The sequence below is a fragment of the Sceloporus undulatus genome, chromosome 7, assembly GCF_019175285.1.
Source record: "Sceloporus undulatus isolate JIND9_A2432 ecotype Alabama chromosome 7, SceUnd_v1.1, whole genome shotgun sequence".
Lineage (NCBI taxonomy): Eukaryota > Metazoa > Chordata > Lepidosauria > Squamata > Phrynosomatidae > Sceloporus > Sceloporus undulatus.
This window is the reverse complement of record NC_056528.1, coordinates 24,991,204-25,008,884: the sequence shown is the minus strand read 5'-3', so window position 1 is coordinate 25,008,884 and position 17,681 is coordinate 24,991,204. Positions and strand designations below refer to the sequence as shown.

The 17,681-nt window shown below is 45.7% G+C and overlaps 2 protein-coding genes across 3 annotated transcripts; both read right to left on the bottom strand.

The window, feature by feature from the left end:
- Nucleotides 1-266: 266 nt before the first annotated feature.
- On the bottom strand, nucleotides 267-10,111 carry AMH (anti-Mullerian hormone). 2 transcript variants are annotated; one of them, XM_042479924.1, is made up of 6 exons: nucleotides 10,029-10,111; nucleotides 7,673-8,559; nucleotides 5,143-5,318; nucleotides 4,029-4,152; nucleotides 3,265-3,451; nucleotides 267-2,701 (listed from the first exon to the last, which is right to left on the bottom strand). In XM_042479924.1, the coding sequence occupies exons 2-6, from the start codon at nucleotides 8,253-8,255 to the stop codon at nucleotides 1,750-1,752; spliced, it is 2,022 nt and encodes a 673-aa protein (XP_042335858.1). In that variant the 5' UTR covers nucleotides 8,256-8,559; nucleotides 10,029-10,111; the 3' UTR covers nucleotides 267-1,749. The 2 variants fall into 2 exon arrangements, with proteins under 2 accessions (XP_042335858.1, XP_042335857.1); XM_042479923.1 differs by having other exon boundaries at nucleotides 7,673-10,111.
- Nucleotides 10,112-10,218: 107 nt separating this feature from the next.
- On the bottom strand, nucleotides 10,219-17,468 carry SF3A2 (splicing factor 3a subunit 2). The gene is made up of 9 exons (XM_042479975.1): nucleotides 17,282-17,468; nucleotides 16,505-16,671; nucleotides 15,613-15,684; nucleotides 15,181-15,227; nucleotides 12,908-13,017; nucleotides 12,408-12,457; nucleotides 11,964-12,104; nucleotides 11,540-11,608; nucleotides 10,219-10,693 (listed from the first exon to the last, which is right to left on the bottom strand). Exons 2-9 carry the CDS (start codon nucleotides 16,628-16,630, stop codon nucleotides 10,358-10,360), a joined length of 951 nt encoding a protein of 316 aa, XP_042335909.1. The 5' UTR covers nucleotides 16,631-16,671; nucleotides 17,282-17,468; the 3' UTR covers nucleotides 10,219-10,357.
- Between the last annotated feature and the right edge of the window lie 213 nt (nucleotides 17,469-17,681).

Below are 17,681 nucleotides of genomic sequence, written 5' to 3'. Positions count from 1 at the left end.
GGGACACTGTTGTTGTTGTGTGCCTTCATGCCATTTCTGACGTATGGCAACCCTCCATGGGGTTTTCTTGACAAGATTTGTTCAGCGGAGGTTTGCCATGTCCTTCCCCTGAGGCTGAGAGAGTGTGACTCACCCCAAAGTTATCCAGTGGGTTTCTAGGGCTGAGCAGAGAATGTGGCATTGGTCACCAAAATTCAATCACTTCCCCCCCCCCCCAAAAAAAAAGGAAGAGCTTGGGTATCATTTTTAAAAGAGGCACCTTAAGTTTCTAGCCCTTATTTATTTCTGAACTGGTAGATTGACTTCCAATATCAATCAATTCTATCTCAAAGATACACACAAACATTTTAAAACAATCTATCTCAACATGTTACAAACCACAGGCTCCGTAAGCAAAAATACATTCCAAACTACCCAATATTTTCAACGCGGCTGGTAAACAGCAGAGTAAAACCGGTATGTAATTTGGTAACAACAACAACAACCACACAATATTCTTAAAGAACTGGATAGCCTTTGCAATTAAAACTAAACAGCAACTGAATACCAAACAAAAAATATCAGTTGAGAGCAGCTTGGAATAAATAAATCCTCCAAGACAAATTCAGAGAGAGGAATGCAGGGGCTGTACATACCAAAGGAGCAAACTTGAAAGATTTGTGGAGCCACCACTGTAAAGACTCTGTTTTTAAATGAAACTAAAAAGAAATGCTTTTAAAGTCTGCAAGGCATCTGAGAAGTCAAAGCAGAATCTGTTCAATTTTTCCTTTGGGAGGTTGGGGCAAGAGAGGAACATGTTATTTCCAGACATCTCCCTGACCCATCATAGATTAATCTGTGCAGGAGCTGTATTTCACAGCATATAAGAACATGCAAGCAAGAATCATTCTGTGAGAGAGCTTGTTGTATGTACCTTTATAAAGAAAGTAGTTTACACTTGTATAAAGAATCAGAATTGTTATCAGTGCCTTGGATGCCCAAGACAAAGAGGATGGTAGCGGCTCAAGCAGACCACTGGAGGAACATACAGTATATACTCGACTGTAAGTTGACCTTATGTGTAAGCCAAGGGCAGGTTTGGGGGCCAAAGTTATGCATTTTGAAATGACCCATGGATAAATCAAGGGTAAAACTCAAGGGCATGTAATCAAGGATGTAAAGGACAAAGTAAAGGAAAACAATGCCAAAGAACTTGCAAAATTCCAGCAGACATAACTATTAGTGCATGGTTTTTTGGGTGAATTTTGTAACCTAAATTTCTAGACTTATACATGAGTATATACAGTAACTACTTTCAGAAATGTTGCAGAAGGCGTTACCAGGTACCTGCAACCAGGAGTTAAATCAGTACAGTTGCCCCTCCTTTTTCACGGGGGATCCGTTGCGGACCCTCTCACGAAAATGGAATTTTGCCTATATTCAAGCCCCATTGGCTTGAATATAGGTGTGGGTGCGGGCCCATGCCATGAGCATGTGCCCCATTCATTCTCACTCCACTCATCCCTCGCGCATAAGCGAGGGACACGGATCCGAAGATCGCAAGAACGGAAGGAGGACCGTATATGTATTTTCCATAATGTTGTGAAAGGAGGTCCATGGTACTTCTTTCTAATACTTAATCTGGGATTTTACCAGTGTATGTTACCACTAAGGGGATTCTGGGTACGAGCACCATGCCATCCAAAGCGACAGGCCCAGCATGGCATACCTTCCCAGGAGAGCCTGGGAGCCCCCTTTCCCTCTCTTTCTCTATCGACATCCGCACGACTTAGCCACCATGTCCGGGTACACCTTCACCATCAGCCCTTGATCATTGGTAAAGGTGACCATGTGGCTTTGGGAGTATTTGACTGGGACGCAGCAAGGGGCCCGGTCCAAGGGCATGCCCTGTTCATGCATGCGCAGCAGGAAGATGGTGTGAGAGTAATAGTTGGAGATGCGGGTGGATAAAGGACTCCGGCAAGGGCCCACGCAGTTGTTGGCATTGTACGACTCCGGCAAGATGATGTACCCTGTGGAGACGAGATCGATCTGGAGTTCCCGCAGCTGGCAGTAGTCGTCCTGGTTGCGGGCGCTACGGTTGGCCCGGGAGGACGCTTTCTTTGATTCTCGCCAGCGAGCCCGCACCGCCTGGAGGGCCTTGAGGAGCAGCAGGCTGTGGATTTTTTCCCGGCCCCTCGGTCCCTCCACCTGTCTGGAATTGCCATGGGAAAGGGTCCCCAGACCACCTGACGGGTAGTAGCAGAAACCCAGGAGTGTGTGGAAGAGGTCCGCATTGGCTTGGAAGGAAGGCAGGGACTTCAGTTCGCGGATCACCAAGCGCAGCTTCTCCAAAAGTTGCTGTAGCAAAGAGCCCTCCAAGTACCAGTGCCCCACATGCTCCTCCATCAAGGCCTGGCTGTCCTCCGGAAAAAGAACCACCAAGTGGTCCTCCGACTGCACCAGCTGCTCCAAGGCGACTTTCTCCGATAGGTTGAGACGCAGGTGAGGGAGAGCCTCCATCGTGTCGAAATCCAGCCGGAGGTGGACCCTGGAGACGGAGGGTGGATCGCCCGAGGGACTCAGCACCTTGTTGACAAAGCGAGAGAGGGCCTCCAGGAAGCGTCCGGTGCTGGTGGGCTCTGGGACTGAGATATTGGTCAAGTTGGTGGCCCCGCTATCGGAAGGCGGCACTTCGGCCACGCCAAAGGCAGGCAAACGGCTGCAGAGACAAAACACAGAAGTCATCACCATCACCTCCTTCATTTACAGTGCGATCAGGAGTGAAAGACCCATGTGAATGTGGAAAACCCACAAATAAAAAAACACTATTCTTTTAATCTCTCTAAGAATCTCCAGGTCCTCCAGTGCAACTCTATGGTCAACATCTGTCAGAGGTTGATCATAGAATCATGCTGGAGGAACTACAAATGCCTAGAGAAGTGTTTTCCCTAACAACTCTAGGTTCTCCAGCACAACTCTATGGTCAACTTTTGGCAGAATTGCGCTGGAGGACTTAAGAGATTCCTAGAGAGAACATATTAGTCAAAACCACAAATAATCAAATCTGCAAAAATCTGAGCCGCAAATGTGGGGGGCCAACTGCATATCACATCTTTTCCCCAAAAATGTGGACTCAAAGGAACTTTGAAAATTAAAATAAATACAACATAAAGAGACATAAGCAAAAGTGTGTCACAGCGCAACTATGATTTTTAAACTTTTTCAAACCCGTCCAAAGGCTAAAGGTAGAAACCACCTGGTAAAGCAAAAGGGAAGGTTCACCTGGGCTTCAGGTAAGGGACTGTGTCCAACTTGCCGCTGGCAGCCAGGAAAGAAGAGGGAGCGGGAAGAGGGGCATCTCCGGGCCTTTGCTTCACCAAGAGCAACACCATCGGGGTCATGCGCGTGAAACACTTCGGATCGAAGCCGAACAGCAGGTCTTGAGCTTCCTGGGAGGAGAGGGCAGCGCCTGGGAATTCCAAAACCACAGAAACTGGGATGAGAAAGAAGACCCCAAAGGCACCAGATCCTTCCAGATCTTGAAAGCTAAGCAGGGTCAGCCCTGGTTAGTCCTTGGATAGGAGACGGCAAACAAATACCAAGTGCTGGAGGCTATATTTCAGAGGAAGGAAATAGCAAAGCTACCTTTCAGGATTCCTTGCCTAAGAAAAGCCTAGGACATCCATAGGGTTGTTGTAAGCCGACACGTGACCTATACACACAGAGAATTTGGAGCTCAGAAGGGTGACTTTTTCGGACTGCAGCTCCCAGAGTCCAGTCAGTCAGTTTACAAGGAAGGCAAGATTTTGCCTCTGCCTCTTTCTCAACTGAGTGCCAACTCCTTTTGTACATCAAACTCATGTTTTCGACAATTGAAGTAAACCGAGGACAAAAGGACAAAGTGGGAGAAGGAGAGAGAAGCTGGGACATTTTTAAAGGCAGCTGAAAAAGTGGGAAGGCAGAGGATTCATTGGGACTGTCCCTGCCAAATTGAGACAGTTGGAGGGTATGACATTTGCACGTGGAACTCTCCACCACAACTGTACCTTCACTGCTCTGGCGTCTAATTTCCAAGGAAAGGTCAAAGCTTAAATGCCCAGGGCCAGGTCTTCCCAAAATCTCTGAGCCTTGGAGAACGAGGAACTGTGTTCTCCTGGAGAGGCAGACTTCCTACGGAAAGAAAGAAATACATCAACTTTCACAGGACCAACAAAGCATGTAAATGAGACCTTGGCAGGCACAGCTTCAACTGGTAAAGTGTTCCCCCACTCAGTCCTTTCCTGGATAGGGTTAACTGAGCACAGTAGGTCAGGGACTGGAAGCTTCCTCATTAGACCACTGTAATGGATTCCTGATGGGACGGCCCTTGAGAGGGACTGCAGAGAAAAATGGAAGATATTTAAAGGAACTGCACTGGCCGCCAAGACGTTCCTATTCTGAATCCAAGTTTCTGATGCAGACTTTCAAACTACAGGTGGAGGATGCATCAGTTTGCTTTTCCTGGGAAGGAAACAGTTTTGACCCTCCTCTCCTCTCCTCTTCCTTCTGCTGAATTAATGACTTTTGCACTTTGAACCATTTGCAGCGATTGAAGCAAGCTGAAAATAAAGGAGGAAAGCGGGAAGAGAAGAAGAGAGAAACCGGGACATTTTAAAAAGAGCTGAAAAGTGAGACAGCAGAGATTTAATTGGGATTAAATAGTTTGGGATCCCAATGACGGGAGGAGCACCTATCCATATAAAGTAATCTCCAAGTGTCTCAGTTCCCAATTAATCCATTCCCATCCCACTTTTCCAGATGCTTTTCAACCATCCCAGTTTCTGTCTTCTCCTCCCTCTTTTCCCCAGCTTACTTCCATTGCTGGAAATTGAGTTCAAAGTGCCAAAGTCAATTAATTCAGCAGGGACAAAAGGAGAGGAAAGGGAAGAATTTTGCCTTTCCCTGTTGGTTCAGGCTAAAGCAAACTGTTGCAACTTCTCCTAGCTTACGTGTTTTTCCTTATTAATAACTTATGCCCCTTTGACCACACACTGACGTTCTCGGCCCACAAATGTCCTGATTTTCATCTGTCAAATGGATTCACAATCTAATTTTAATTCAGAGTGGGAAGGAAAAAGATCCAGTGATGGAAGGGAAATGTCTATTAAAACCGTGGCTTACCTGTTCCTGATGGAGACCTTCCCCTCCGACGAGGAACTTCTCCAGAGGCATGGCTTCACCTTCTCTTCCTCCTTGGTAAAACACCAAAAGGGCATGTTGAAGAGGACCTAAGGATTCTTCAATATCTTCTTGAAAAACCACCTTGAAGCGGAGTTTTGTCTCCGCTTCCCATTTCACTGTCGGAAGAAAGAAGTTTAAAAATAAGGCTTTCCAAAAAAATCCCTTTTGCTTCAACAATCCTAGAGGTCATGCAATCCAGCCCCTTGCTGTTCCTTAAGCAGTCGCTGCAGTAACAAGATAACTCCAAATCCGTCCCCAACTAGAGCAGATCCCATTGAACTGATAGACACATGTATATAAATGGCTGGCTTAAGATTCATTGCAATGTACATTTAAATGCCGACTTACCCTTCTCCCATTGATTAAATGAGTCTAAATTTGGTCTCTTCAATAGTATAATCTAGACCTGACCCATCTAGGTCTCTAGAAACCATCACCTGCATGCCCAGAAAGAAATTGGCAACTATAGTGGAGTTGTTGCAAAAGGGAGTTATGTTGTGTTCCTCTGACTTTTGCCCTTCCCAAAAGTTGCCAAGCAGGAACTGCTCTATCTAGAGACTTCTTTATATTATTATTAAGCATAACAAACCATCGCCAAAACTGCCAAGAATTCTCTCTTGGATCAGCCTGTCCTTTCAAAACATCTAACGCTAAAAGCATCCCTTTATGGGAGGCAGCAATCCCTCTATCTCCGGAGCGGTTTGGGAGTTTTTATCTCAAAACGATGTGAACTTTCTGGTCCAGAGAGGGTTTTTGCAGCATTTTGCAGTTGTTGCTTTGCATTGTTCAATTGTTCCTCAGTTTGTGATTCTGCCAGCTTGGGTATTCTGGCCCTAAGAGAGATGTTTGAGGGGATTGTGTTGTTCAACTGTGCTTTTCTTTCTCTGCTGCCATTTTCTAAATTCTTGTTTCTCTCTTGCTCTGAATTATTATCGATTTATATCAATTTGGAAAAAAGATGAGCTATAAAATAAAATCCAGCTATAAAATCATTCAAATCCACTTTCCCCTCTTTACTGAGTTGGTTTGTTTATGGGTTCCTAAAACAATTCCCTACTCACAGGGTATGTCTGCACTGAAGAATTAAAGCACTTTGATACCACTTCAACTGCCATGACTCTGTTCTAGAGAGGATCTGTAGTTTGGTGAGGCACCAGGACTCTTTGACAGACTAGACTGAATAAACCCACCAAGCTACATCTCCCAAGAGTCTAGGATAGAGTCATGTTGGTTAAAGGGATGTCAAACTGCTTTAATTTTTTGCAGTGTGGATACACCCACAGATAACAAAGGAAAAGAAGGCATGGGAAAGAGCCCTGTAATAAAATGTTGCAGTATGGAGCATTTCTATTCTGAGTTCGAGTCAGCCACGCTCAGTCTCAGGCTATCCTTCCTATACAGTGGACCCTTGTTATACGCTGGGGTTTGGTTCCAAGATCCCCCATGGATAACAAAATCCATGTATGCTCAAGTCCCATTAAATATAATGACATAGCAAAATGGTGTCCCTTATAAAAAATGGAAAATCAAGGTTTGATATTTGAAATTTATACTTTTTTTTTAAACATTTTCAAACCGTGGATGCTTGAATCCATGTATAAAAAATCCATGTATAAGAAGGGCCAGCTGTATTCCCTTTTTCAAGATGAGGAAACAGTAACTAAGCATATTCATTGGACTGCTTGGGAGTCTTGGACATTAAGACTGCTTTAAAAATATGCTTTTTGGACTTATAACTTTCAGAATTTGTCAACCTGCACCAAAATTTCCTGTAAGGATAGGGCTATTTTGGTAATATAATGACCAGCATACACCAAACAAATCTGTTTTCCTCTAAAGAACAGAATGTATAGCTTCCTCTATTGTGCTAGATTGGGGAGAGAGGTTTATATCTCTCCCCCAGATATCTGGTCTTGTTGGACTGGAACTCCCATCAGTCAGTGTAGCCAGAAGGATCACAGGTGTCGCAGTCCAACAGCCTCTGGAAGACCACATCTTGCTAGATTAAATAACCCACCCCACCCCAATCCTAGAGGACTATTCTTATCCTAAAGCAAGGATGGAAAGAAGGGAAGGCCCTCCTGGTGATTCTGAACTTCACAATTCCCAGTATTCCCACTCTTGCCTGTGCTGGCTGGGGCAGCTGGGAGCTACAATCCAACAATACCTGGAAAGGGAGGGAGGGAGGGAAGGAAGGAAGGAAGGAAGGAAGGAAGGAAGGAAGGAAGGAAGGAAGGAAGGAAGGTGAGAGAGAGAGGAAGGGAAGGAAGGCAAGAGGGGAAAAGGAAAGAGAGAAGGAAGGAAGGAAATGATGGAACAGAGGACAAGGACAATGACTGATGAAAAAGTAAACAAATTAAGAGCATTGTTCACAGCAGAAGTTTTTCATTTTCTCATCCATTCTGGCTTCCTAAGTTCCCCTCTGACAGAAGCCAACTCATTCAGCCCCTGGATTTTCTTCCACACTTACCTTCTTCCAGATGAAGCAAGAGAAACCGGCTCTCCCCCGGATCGGCCAGGCTCTCCCCAACGCGCCGGAGGGATGAGAGGAGGCTGCGGGGGTTCTCCGTCGGACACAAGCCAAAGGTCTCCAGTTCTTCTTGGCTCCAGGCCGAGCGGCTCAGTGCCTTGAGGAACCCGCTGTCATAGCTGGTCAGGAGTCCCACCACTTCCAGGTGGTTGGGAGCCCAGAGGCTGCCCCGGTCCAGTTTCACCCGACAGACGGGCTCTTCTGGGACTCCTTGGGGCCACGGTTGGAAGCTGGCTCTGGCCCATAAACCCAACGCCTCTCCGCCGGCAAAGTTCTGGCCAGGTTGGACATGGCCACCACGATGGTCTTGAAGGTTGACCACAGCAAGAGAGACCTGGGATCGAGGTCCTGTGATGTCTGACGCAGTCAGGATTTCATCTTCTTCTGGAGTCTCGGATCTTCTCAAGTTGGAGACCTCTGGCTCTGTCCGAAGTCCTTCTGAAAAGTTCTCATTTTCAGGAATGGAGATGGCCTCCAGGACCAACAAGAGAGCCAACAAGAGCCCTCCGGCTGCAACCTGCATGGTCTTGCTTCCTCTGGAGAGTTACAGCACCTTCCCCAAAACTCTCCAGAGAAGTCCAGAACCAAGAAAAGACATTTTTGGAAAGACAGGAGGGGGGAGAAAAAAACGCACACAAGACCAGACATACATACACCAGGCAGAAGTGGCTGGACTTCCCCTTCTTTAAGCCTCCTTGGATTGTGTCCTTGACTCGACAACACACATGGCACCTCCCTGAAGGCATTCTTGCAAGGAGGGAGGCAATGGCCAGCTCAAAGAAACCCTTTCTGTTCTATTTTCAGCATTTTGGTTATCTACAAAGAGACTTCACAAAAATCCACACCTCCCGGTTAGACTCAACCTTGACTTAAAATGTCTTTTATCACATCCCGCCCCCCACCCCAAAAGGATCAAAGCGAAACAACCATCATATACAAAACATACACACACAAAGCCAACAGTCTAGACTGGAACATCTCCCAAGGTGGCTCTAAAAGTATTATTGGAGCGAGCATCTCAAAAGAGTTTGAATTCAAAGGGGCTTTTGTTAGTCACAATGACCTGTGGAGTAGCAAAAACAGGTGTGACTGGGTTGCAAGTCCCAGCATCCCTCCCTTATGTATGCTGGCTTGGGCTGATGGGAGTGGTAGTCCCACAAGATGCCCACTTTCATCTTATTATATCACTTGGGTTTTATGAAAATACATTCAGTGAAGGAAAACATCACATGGGGAAGACAGAGGATTGGTGTGTGCGATTTAAAACTGTGAAGTTTGTATATTTTATTGACACGCAAACACATCCCTCTAGCTAGCTGCCCCTTACTCTTCCAACAAATGTCTCTGGCCATGCTGGATGGGGGATCCTGGGGATTGTAGTCCAAAATGTTTCCAAGAACGCATACTGTCTCATATCCTATTAGACCTGAAATTAAAGACTTTTCTAGTTTGCTAACTTCTTGCCCACATTAAATCAATGACACCTCTGAAGGTTTCCTCCTTTGAAATAGATCTTCACCTGCTTCACTCATACAAAATTTGTTGTCTCTCTCTCATATATATATATATATATATATATATATATATATGAATACTCTTTTAACTAGATGGTGACTATCAGTGACCACGTTTGTGTGTCACAAGCAGCCATGTTGTAGTTTGTTGGATGCTGGTCCATGTGTGCTTGCCTACAACAGGCAAGGTACACAACAACTACCTCCAAAATCCGAGACTGAGCATGCAAATTGAAAGATAAACAGAGAAAGCAGGTAAGCCTAACCCCAAGTGTTTCAAAATCACAGATCTGTAAGGCCATAAGTGAATAGAGGTTGGTATAACTAAAGGTAATCCTTGGATATATTTATATACTTTTTTTGGTGTGTGTCTTTTCTTGCAATTTTAAGGTGCATCTCCACCAGACAAATAATGCAGTTTGACACCATTTGAACTGCCGTGGCTCCATCCTACAGAATCCTGAGATTTGTAGTTTGGAGAGGCACCAGCCCTCTTTGGCAGAGAAGGCTAAAGGCCTTGTAGAACTATAAACCTCAGGATCTCACAGCTGCAGCACTGAAAGTGGTGTCAAATTGCATTGTTTCTCTTTTGTAGATGTAACCTCTTGTCTCTCTTGACACTAAATTTTCTTAAAGAAGGAACACATCTGGCTCATTAACCAAGGCATACCTGTAGTGTCAAAAACATTCCCCAGGTCTTAAATAGGACCATTCTCAACTTTTTAGATACTGCAGGGTTAAACTTATCTAGCAATACAACAAAGAGCTTTGGGATCACAAACCTGCTGTGCCTTACTTCACTAATTCAATCCACACGGCACATTAGCTTATGAATTCCCAAACAGCCCTCCCAACCAATGGAGAACTAACTCAGAAGCTTTGGACGCACAAGAGACTTATTTCCGCAGAGGTTTAGAAGTCAAAAGATTTTCACCAGCCATGACAAAGAGATCTGCACAACGGAAGCAAACAGAGGTTTTTGTTGCTTTTAATACAGCTATATAAGATTCTAGGCAAAAGTCACTGGCGTACTCAGTTTTTAAAAAAACGACAAAAACCAAGATGAAAAATGGCATTGCAAAACCGGAGAAACGGAACGAGGGGAATCTTTTCAACTGGTGGGGGGGCGGGGGAGAAATATCCCGGGACCTTCTGGGGGGAGGGGGGGCCTGAGCATTGGGGGCATTGGGGCTGGAGGAGGGACGCCTGGAGCTGGAGGCAGCTGAGGCGGTCCCGGGGGCAAGGGCACAGGCCCTGTGGGGGGAGGCATAGGGGGCATGGCCATGCCTCCCGGAGGAGGGGGCGGGATGGACTCCGGGAGTGGCGGCCGAGGGGGCAGGCCGTTCATGAGAGGTGGAGGCGGGGGCCTCTTCACTGTGGCTGGTCCGGCGGGGATGCTTTGGGGCGCGGGGGGCTTCTCCATCTTGAAATGGAACTGAAGGAAGAACTGAAGGAGGAAGAGAAAGAAGGGAGAGAAAGAGAGAGATGGGGTGTTATTTCCAACAAGGAGAGCAATAGGCTTGTAAGAGACAGCGAGCTGGACATTCAGAGAGCATGGATACAGAAATGTTCCCTCAACATAGTTTGGTGCAGAGCTCAGAAGCTGGCTTTCCACCTCTTTTTTAACCTTGGAAGAACCTTTGTGTTTTGTACCACAGGTCAACAACCTGTACCATTCAGATGTACTAAAAAGGTAACTGAAAGTAACTTTGTTACTTTAGAGCAGTGGTCCCCAACTGTGGCCTTTAGGGGATTTTGGACTTCAGTTCCCAGAATCCCAGACTATTGGCCAACGTGGCTGAAACGTCTGGGAGTGAAGTCCAAAATCTTTTAAAGGGGATAGTTTGGGGACCACTGCATTAGAGCAACAAGAAAGTAGAATTACTTTTTAAATGTATAGTTGTAATAGTAACAAAGGACTTGGTATGTTTGCAGCAAGACCAGAGACTATGATTTAAATGATTCCTTATTTCTTTTAAAAGTAAGTTATTGATTTCACTGATGTTTTAGTTTTTTTAATTGCTTGTTAATGTTTGAATGTTTGTTTTAAGTGTTGTAAGATGCTTTAATCACCATCATCACCACCATTATCTACTTATATACTGATGATACTGATTGCTATTCCTTCTATAACCACCATGCCTTTCTTTCAAAACTAGATGCAAACCAGCTCCCGACATACATTAAAACAAAATACTGTTTTAAAAATATATATAAGCATTTTTCAAACTAGCTTTACAAATGTTCAGGCATTTGGGGGCTGCAAAGCTGCCCTCCTTTGGCTACTCTTTACCTGTTTCGTTTCTCTATTCCAGTGAGTCCAGAACTTCCCTTCAGCTTTATCAATCTCCCTGCTTGGGACCTGGGCAATGAGAAAGGCAAGAAGCCGTTAGTACGTAGTGATGCCAAAACTGCTGCAAGGCAAGATACCAAGGATAGAGAAGTTCAACTATTCTGAGGAGGGAGGTAAGGAGGGGAGGTGGTTTGATAGATGTGGTCATCTCAGATCAAGGCTGAAAAGGGAGAGCTGCAAGTGCTCTGGGAGACTGAAAGGAGAAAAGCCAGGTGGGGAGACAGAATGGGAGGCAGGAAAGAGAGATGCTTTTTTGCAGGAGAACTCATCTATAACTTAGCTTGATACACCAAAGTTCTCCACTATAGAACTGGTCAAACGACAGATTGTGAAAAAGAAACAAGGAAGTGGCATCTCTGGTCACCTTGAAAGCAATTGTCTCGTATGGTTCAGCTGCCATCAGAAGGTATTGCCAGCGGCGGTCAGGGGGTTCAATCCTTTGCTCATATGCTGACATGAACCGATGCCTTGGCATGATGCTCTCTGCGATCTCTGGGTAATCTATCTGTCAGGAGAGTAGAAATGGTCAAATGCAAGAAAAAGGGTCAGAGAGGGCCGTTTAGATGCCAGTTGCCAACAAGTGATAAAGGAGAGTTGAAAAAGTACCTCTCTGTTTTAACTTGAGAGATTAAAGGGCCTCTCAAAGAGTTGCCATAAATCAAAGCCAACTTAGCAGCAAAGAAGCAACAACAAACCTGGCTTGAGGTTCAGTGGGCTCAGTGTGTATTCCAAAATAAGATGCTGTTTTATGTTGTAAAGGCAGCACCGAGAAAAGCCACAGGGTAAGGAAGAATTTGCTGGGTCTTACCTGGAAAAGCAGACTTTGCTGGCCTGTCTCTGGGTCCCTCTGTTTGGTTACTGAGGTGGAAAAAGAGAGGACACATTCAGCTTGGCACTGCCAAGAAGTACTGGCTTCATTACATTGCATGTGTGTTGCAGTTCCACAGGAGCTCAAAAGCACCACTTCTGAGATCCTGAGACTCTGCCTTTTAATTAAAAAGGGAGACCAAGTTTCTAATCCTGATGGGTATAGGGAAATTGCACAAACCCTAACAGACTAGTATCTGAATTTCCAGGTTTCTAGGCTTTTCCTCTTCATGGAAAAACATGCAAATGTTTGCAATCTCTGTGACTGAGAGAGGCTGCCGAACCTGGTTTGCCTGACTCTATAAATTGAACTAGTATACGTACATATCACTCCGTTTATCCTACAAGCTACAATGAGGTCTAGCTCCCTGCCACAACTTTAATAGGGGCCTTTGCCAAGGGAACAAGAGAGAGAGTGTAAGGCTTCTAAGCATCACCTACCCTTATAACCCGGCCGCCCAATCTTCACAAACTTCTTGACTTCAACCTTCACCTTTTCAGGGGCAGGCTGGGCTGGGGCTTCCTTGGCTTCTTTTGCAGCTCGCCGAGCTCTGAAATAGGAGAGAGAGAGAAAAACAAGGAAAGGTTGAGTTCTGACATCACAGTCTGCATTTTGTAACTTTATGACTCTATAGCTCAGCTGCAGACGCACAAAGCAACCTTGCTAGTGAATTGTGAAGATGTGCATCCAGACTCTGGCAAGATTGCTTCAATGTGCATTTGGCACTTCTGATAAGTACTGGACACTTCTGATGCGCAACAGGCATTCCTGTTGCCCTCTTGCACTTCCTATTGGTGTCCAAATGCGCACTGGGAACAACCAAACATGCATCGGTATCCACTGAGCATCAGTCACTCCATTGGCTAGCGCTGCACAACAGACACACACACGTTGCAATGTCACAGCAGTTCTCACTGAATATTGGCATTGTGAAACCACTCGGTTTCAGTTTTGTGCACAGATCAGTTCAAGCCCTTAAAAAGAGGCCAGCCAACCTCTTTGTGTCTGGGACAGACCACCAATACCCAATCTCTTTGCCTTGGGACTTTCCATCAAGTTGGAGCGACACAGCATTGGAAGTGGGACCTGTGGCTGGTGGAGGACAGATGCTCTGAGACTGAGCTGTGGAGGTTCCTTGCTCTACATAGGAATTTTGCCATAAACTAGTCAAAACCATGAATTCTTCAAGATTTGTGTTATCTACTCTGCCAGCCAGCAACTCTCTGGACATGCATCTTTCCCCATCAACTGCCACCCAGCCCTACTAACTGGAGATGCTGGGATGTGTAGACTCAGGGTGCATCTAGACAGTAGAAATAATATATGAAGTCGAAGGCTTTCATGGCCAGCATCCATACTTTTTTGTGGGTTTTTCGGGATACATGGCCATGTTCTAGAAGAGTTTATTCCTGATGTTTCGCCAGCATCTGTGGCGGGCATCTTCAGAGAAAAAGAAGACGAAGATGCCTCCCACAGATGCTGGCAAAACATCAGGAATAAACTCTTCTAGACCATGGCCACGTAGCCCGAAAAACCCACAAAAACTATACAAATAATATAGGTTTGACACCACCTGAATTGCCATGGCTCCAACCTAGAGAATCCTGGGATTTCCAGTTTTGTGAGACACCAGAACTCTTTGGCTGTAGAAATAATTCAGTTTGACACCACTTTAACTGCCATTCCATCATCCATTGCCAGCCTAGCAGGGATGATGGGATTTAGGATTCACCACTGCATCTGGAGGTCCATAGATTTTGCAATGCTGCTTTTAAACTGGAATTGGGAGGGACTGAAGGGACCTTGGGAGTTCCTTTTGCTTCCAAATGACCAGGAGCACAATCCACCAACGATGCGTAGCGGCCGCCATGGTGGGAGACAGGCCTCAAACAAGCGTGTGCTTTCAAACAAAGACTCACACATTCTCCTGGGAGGAACTGAGGCGCAGCCAAAGCCCTCACAATGCTACCCAGGGATGGTCTGTTATCAAATGGAGTCTGTTACTGCTGGATGTCGTAAAATTGATACTTCCTAGGCAGCGCCAAGGCCACCTCTGGCCAAAAGGGAAATAAGAAAAAAAGAAAAGGCACAGCTACCTCCTTGAAAACTGCATGCCTCTGTCTGGTTTCCAAAGACATTATTTGCACCCATTATTTGGGTCCAAGCAATAACAAAAAAAGGATGAACTGTAGGGGCAGAAGAAGAGGTGAGAGGAAAAGGTGGGGAAGATGGAAAGATTTCCCCTTATTTATTTTATACCCTGCCTTTCTGCTGAACCTCCTACCATCCCCAGATATCTCCATTTTCCTCTACAGTCCCTCTCAAAATGGTGACAGGAACGGTGAAAGCTAAAAACCCAACACTACACACCAATTAAATTCAGCAATGCCATCGGAACACAAATTTGAATCAATTTAAAACACATTTAAAATATGATAAAGGTAAAATATACAGCAGCCCTCATTAAAAGATGGCTCTGTGACAACCAGATGAAAAGGTCACTCAGTGTTGGGACTTCGTTCCCTTCCATTCCTCCTCCCAGAAAGTCCTGTGCCTAGTTTCCTTTTCTTGGCGGCAAGTGACTCATTGTACCCAGTTCTTTTAACAAAACCCTGGCCACAACACACACACACACACACTTTTGGAGGGCTTTCAACGGGAAGAAAGAAAGAAGGCTTCAATAATAAAAAAATAACAATTAACCAACACTTACAAATTGGTCTGATGCTTCTTCCCCTGAGTGTGTGCCAAGTAACTTCCCTGTTGGGTGAGAAGAAGAATAAAGAATAAGCAAAGATTGGGTCTCAAAAGGAAGAAAGGACAAGGCAAGGACAGAGGTGGAAAGTGCAGGCGTAAAAACCCAAAACACATACAAAGCTTCAAAAGTGCCAGAATTTTTACAGCTCCAAGCAAGAAAAAGGGAGCATAACGAATTGCCACATAGACTGAGTTGGATGATAGCTCCTTCTAGCTCAGTATCATTTGTACCACTGGTAGTAACATTTCAGGTTTTCAGACTGGACTCTTCCCACCCCTAACTGGAGATGTCAGGATTTGAACCCGGGATCTCATGTATGCCAAGGATGTACATCCTTTTCAACTTCCCCAAGGAAGAGAAAGCGCACTGGCAAACGCAGGAGCTCACCTCATTGTTGTGCAGCGTCAGGCAAAGCTTGCACTCATAAGAGCCCAAGTGGTTTTTCATAAAATAGGGATCCTGAATGGGGAGAAAAAGAAGAATTTTATTTAGTTTCTTTTAAATGAAGATTCAGGCTTGGCTCTGCAGAAGCCACAGAGAAATACTGACACAAAGGTTTCGTTCTTTCCTGGCCAGGGACCAGCAAGTGATGGGTCACCGGTCCACAAACCACTTTTTCAGCAGCATCATTGTACAGAGGCATGGACAGCTTTGTGAGGGCTCTTCTCATCTGACTTTCCCACAACAAGCCCAAATGCCTCCATTTTACTCTGCAGTCACTCTCAAAATGGCAACAGGATCGGACTCCCTGTCACCATTTTGAGAGGAATTATAGTGGGAAATGGAAGTATCTGGGGACGGTAGGAGGTTCTGGGGCACATGTGTGGATGGACGTATTTTTGTGAGCTTTCATATATTTGGGGGATTTTCTCCATGGTTTTGGGAGGGGGGGGAACCCATAATTGTGCTGAGGTTATTATATTTTAATATGGAAAGATGGGTTGGGATACTTTAGGAGACACAATTTGACCACCCCTGTTGCTCAGGATTGTCATTGTGTGCCTTCAAGTCATTTCCAACTTACGGTGACCCCAAGGCAAACCTATTGTGGGGTTTTCCTGGCAAGATTTGTTCAGAGGGGGTTCGCCATGGCTTTCCGCTGAGGCTGAGAGAGTGCGACTTGCCCTTATTTACCCAGTGGGTTTCATGACTGATTTGGCAATCAAGTTCTTCAGAGTCGTAGTCCAATGCAATAAACCACTATGCCACACTGGCTCTCCTGGTCAGGATATGTCTGGCTTAATATTTCCTGCACTATATTATCAAACCAGGAGCCCACCTTGTTGATGTCGATGGTTTCCAAGGCCAGCTGCCTCAGCCGCTCTCTGCGGTCGCGGTTGTTCTCCGAAGCAGAGGCCACCCCTCCGCTGCCCGTTTTGCCCCCCGGACGGTGCTGGAAATCCATGACGGAGGCTTTTGTGCTTCAAGGCGATTGAAAAGAAAAGGCTGAGAGATCGGAGAGAAGGGGGGGAAAGGAGGGGAAATTACATTTTTAAGGCACTCAAATGGTAAAAAGGTTATCATAGAATTCAAAGGCAGAGCCCTGTCAGTCTGGGAAAGCAGTATGCAAGCAACCATAACTCTTTGCAAGGCTATTAGAGGTTTATTCCATTAATACATGGAAGGAAGAAGGTTTAATGGTCCAATATACACTGCAGAAGTAATCCAGTTTGAAGCCGCTTTAACTGCCCTGGCTCAGTGCCAGGGAATCCTGGGAAATGTAGTTTATTGTGGCACCAGAGCTCTCTGACAAAAAACCCTCAATGTCTCACAAAACTACAGTTCCCAGAATTCCCTAGCACTGATCCAGGGCAGTTAAAGCGGTCTCAAACCAGGTTATTATTATTATCATTATTATCATCATCATCTAATTAAAAGCCATTCGAAGTTTACACTGCAAAAGCAGAGCAGGGAATTCTGGGATTTGTAGTTCCGCGCGCTTTGGCGTTTGAGGCCAAAGGCCAGGTTGAACTACAGATCCCAGGGTCCCCTCGGATGGCGCTACAGCGCTTAAAGCGGTGTCAAACAGCATTGGGTTTTGACAGTGTAGACGGACCTGAAGTGCCTCCTTACGCCGCTCTCGGGCCTCCGCCGAAGAAGGAGCCCGCGAAGCCTTCCTTTCTCCTTAAAACCTCTTTCCAGGAGGGAAAGCAGCAGAGAAAAGGCCAGGCCAGGCCTACCAACGCCGCCACAATCGCGCGAGGATCCACTTCTGGGTCGACCCGGAAGCGGTCCTCTGGAGCTCACCGAGGGTACTTCCGCTCATGAGGGAGGGGAAGTTATGTACATTCTAACACAGCAATGTAGATATTATGATTCAGAGACTGTTATAACTGCCACCGCGGTGGTTTTCAAACTTTGGGCCTTCAAAGGGGTGGGGTTTTTGTTAAGGACTTCATTTCCCAGAATGCCTCGCCATTAGGTTTGTTAGAGGAGGCTTCTGGGAGTTGGAGTCC

Bases quoted from the DNA above. Each gene is read 5' to 3' on its own strand.
- AMH (XM_042479923.1), bottom strand. From the start codon at position 8,255: ATGCAGGTTGCAGCCGGAGGGCTCTTGTTGGCTCTCTTGTTGGTCCTG. The intron at 4,153-5,142 runs GTAAGCCACGGT...TTCTTTCCGTAG, and splicing joins AAGGTCTCCATCAGGAACAG to GAAGTCTGCCTCTCCAGGAG. The intron at 2,702-3,264 runs GTGAACCTTCCC...TTGTCTCTGCAG, and splicing joins GTCCCTTACCTGAAGCCCAG to CCGTTTGCCTGCCTTTGGCG.
- SF3A2 (XM_042479975.1), bottom strand. From the start codon at position 16,630: ATGGATTTCCAGCACCGTCCGGGGGGCAAAACGGGCAGCGGAGGGGTG. The intron at 15,685-16,504 runs GTGGGCTCCTGG...CTCCCCATTCAG, and splicing joins AAACCATCGACATCAACAAG to GATCCCTATTTTATGAAAAA. The intron at 11,609-11,963 runs GTGACCAGAGAT...CTCATTGCCCAG, and splicing joins ACGAGACAATTGCTTTCAAG to GTCCCAAGCAGGGAGATTGA.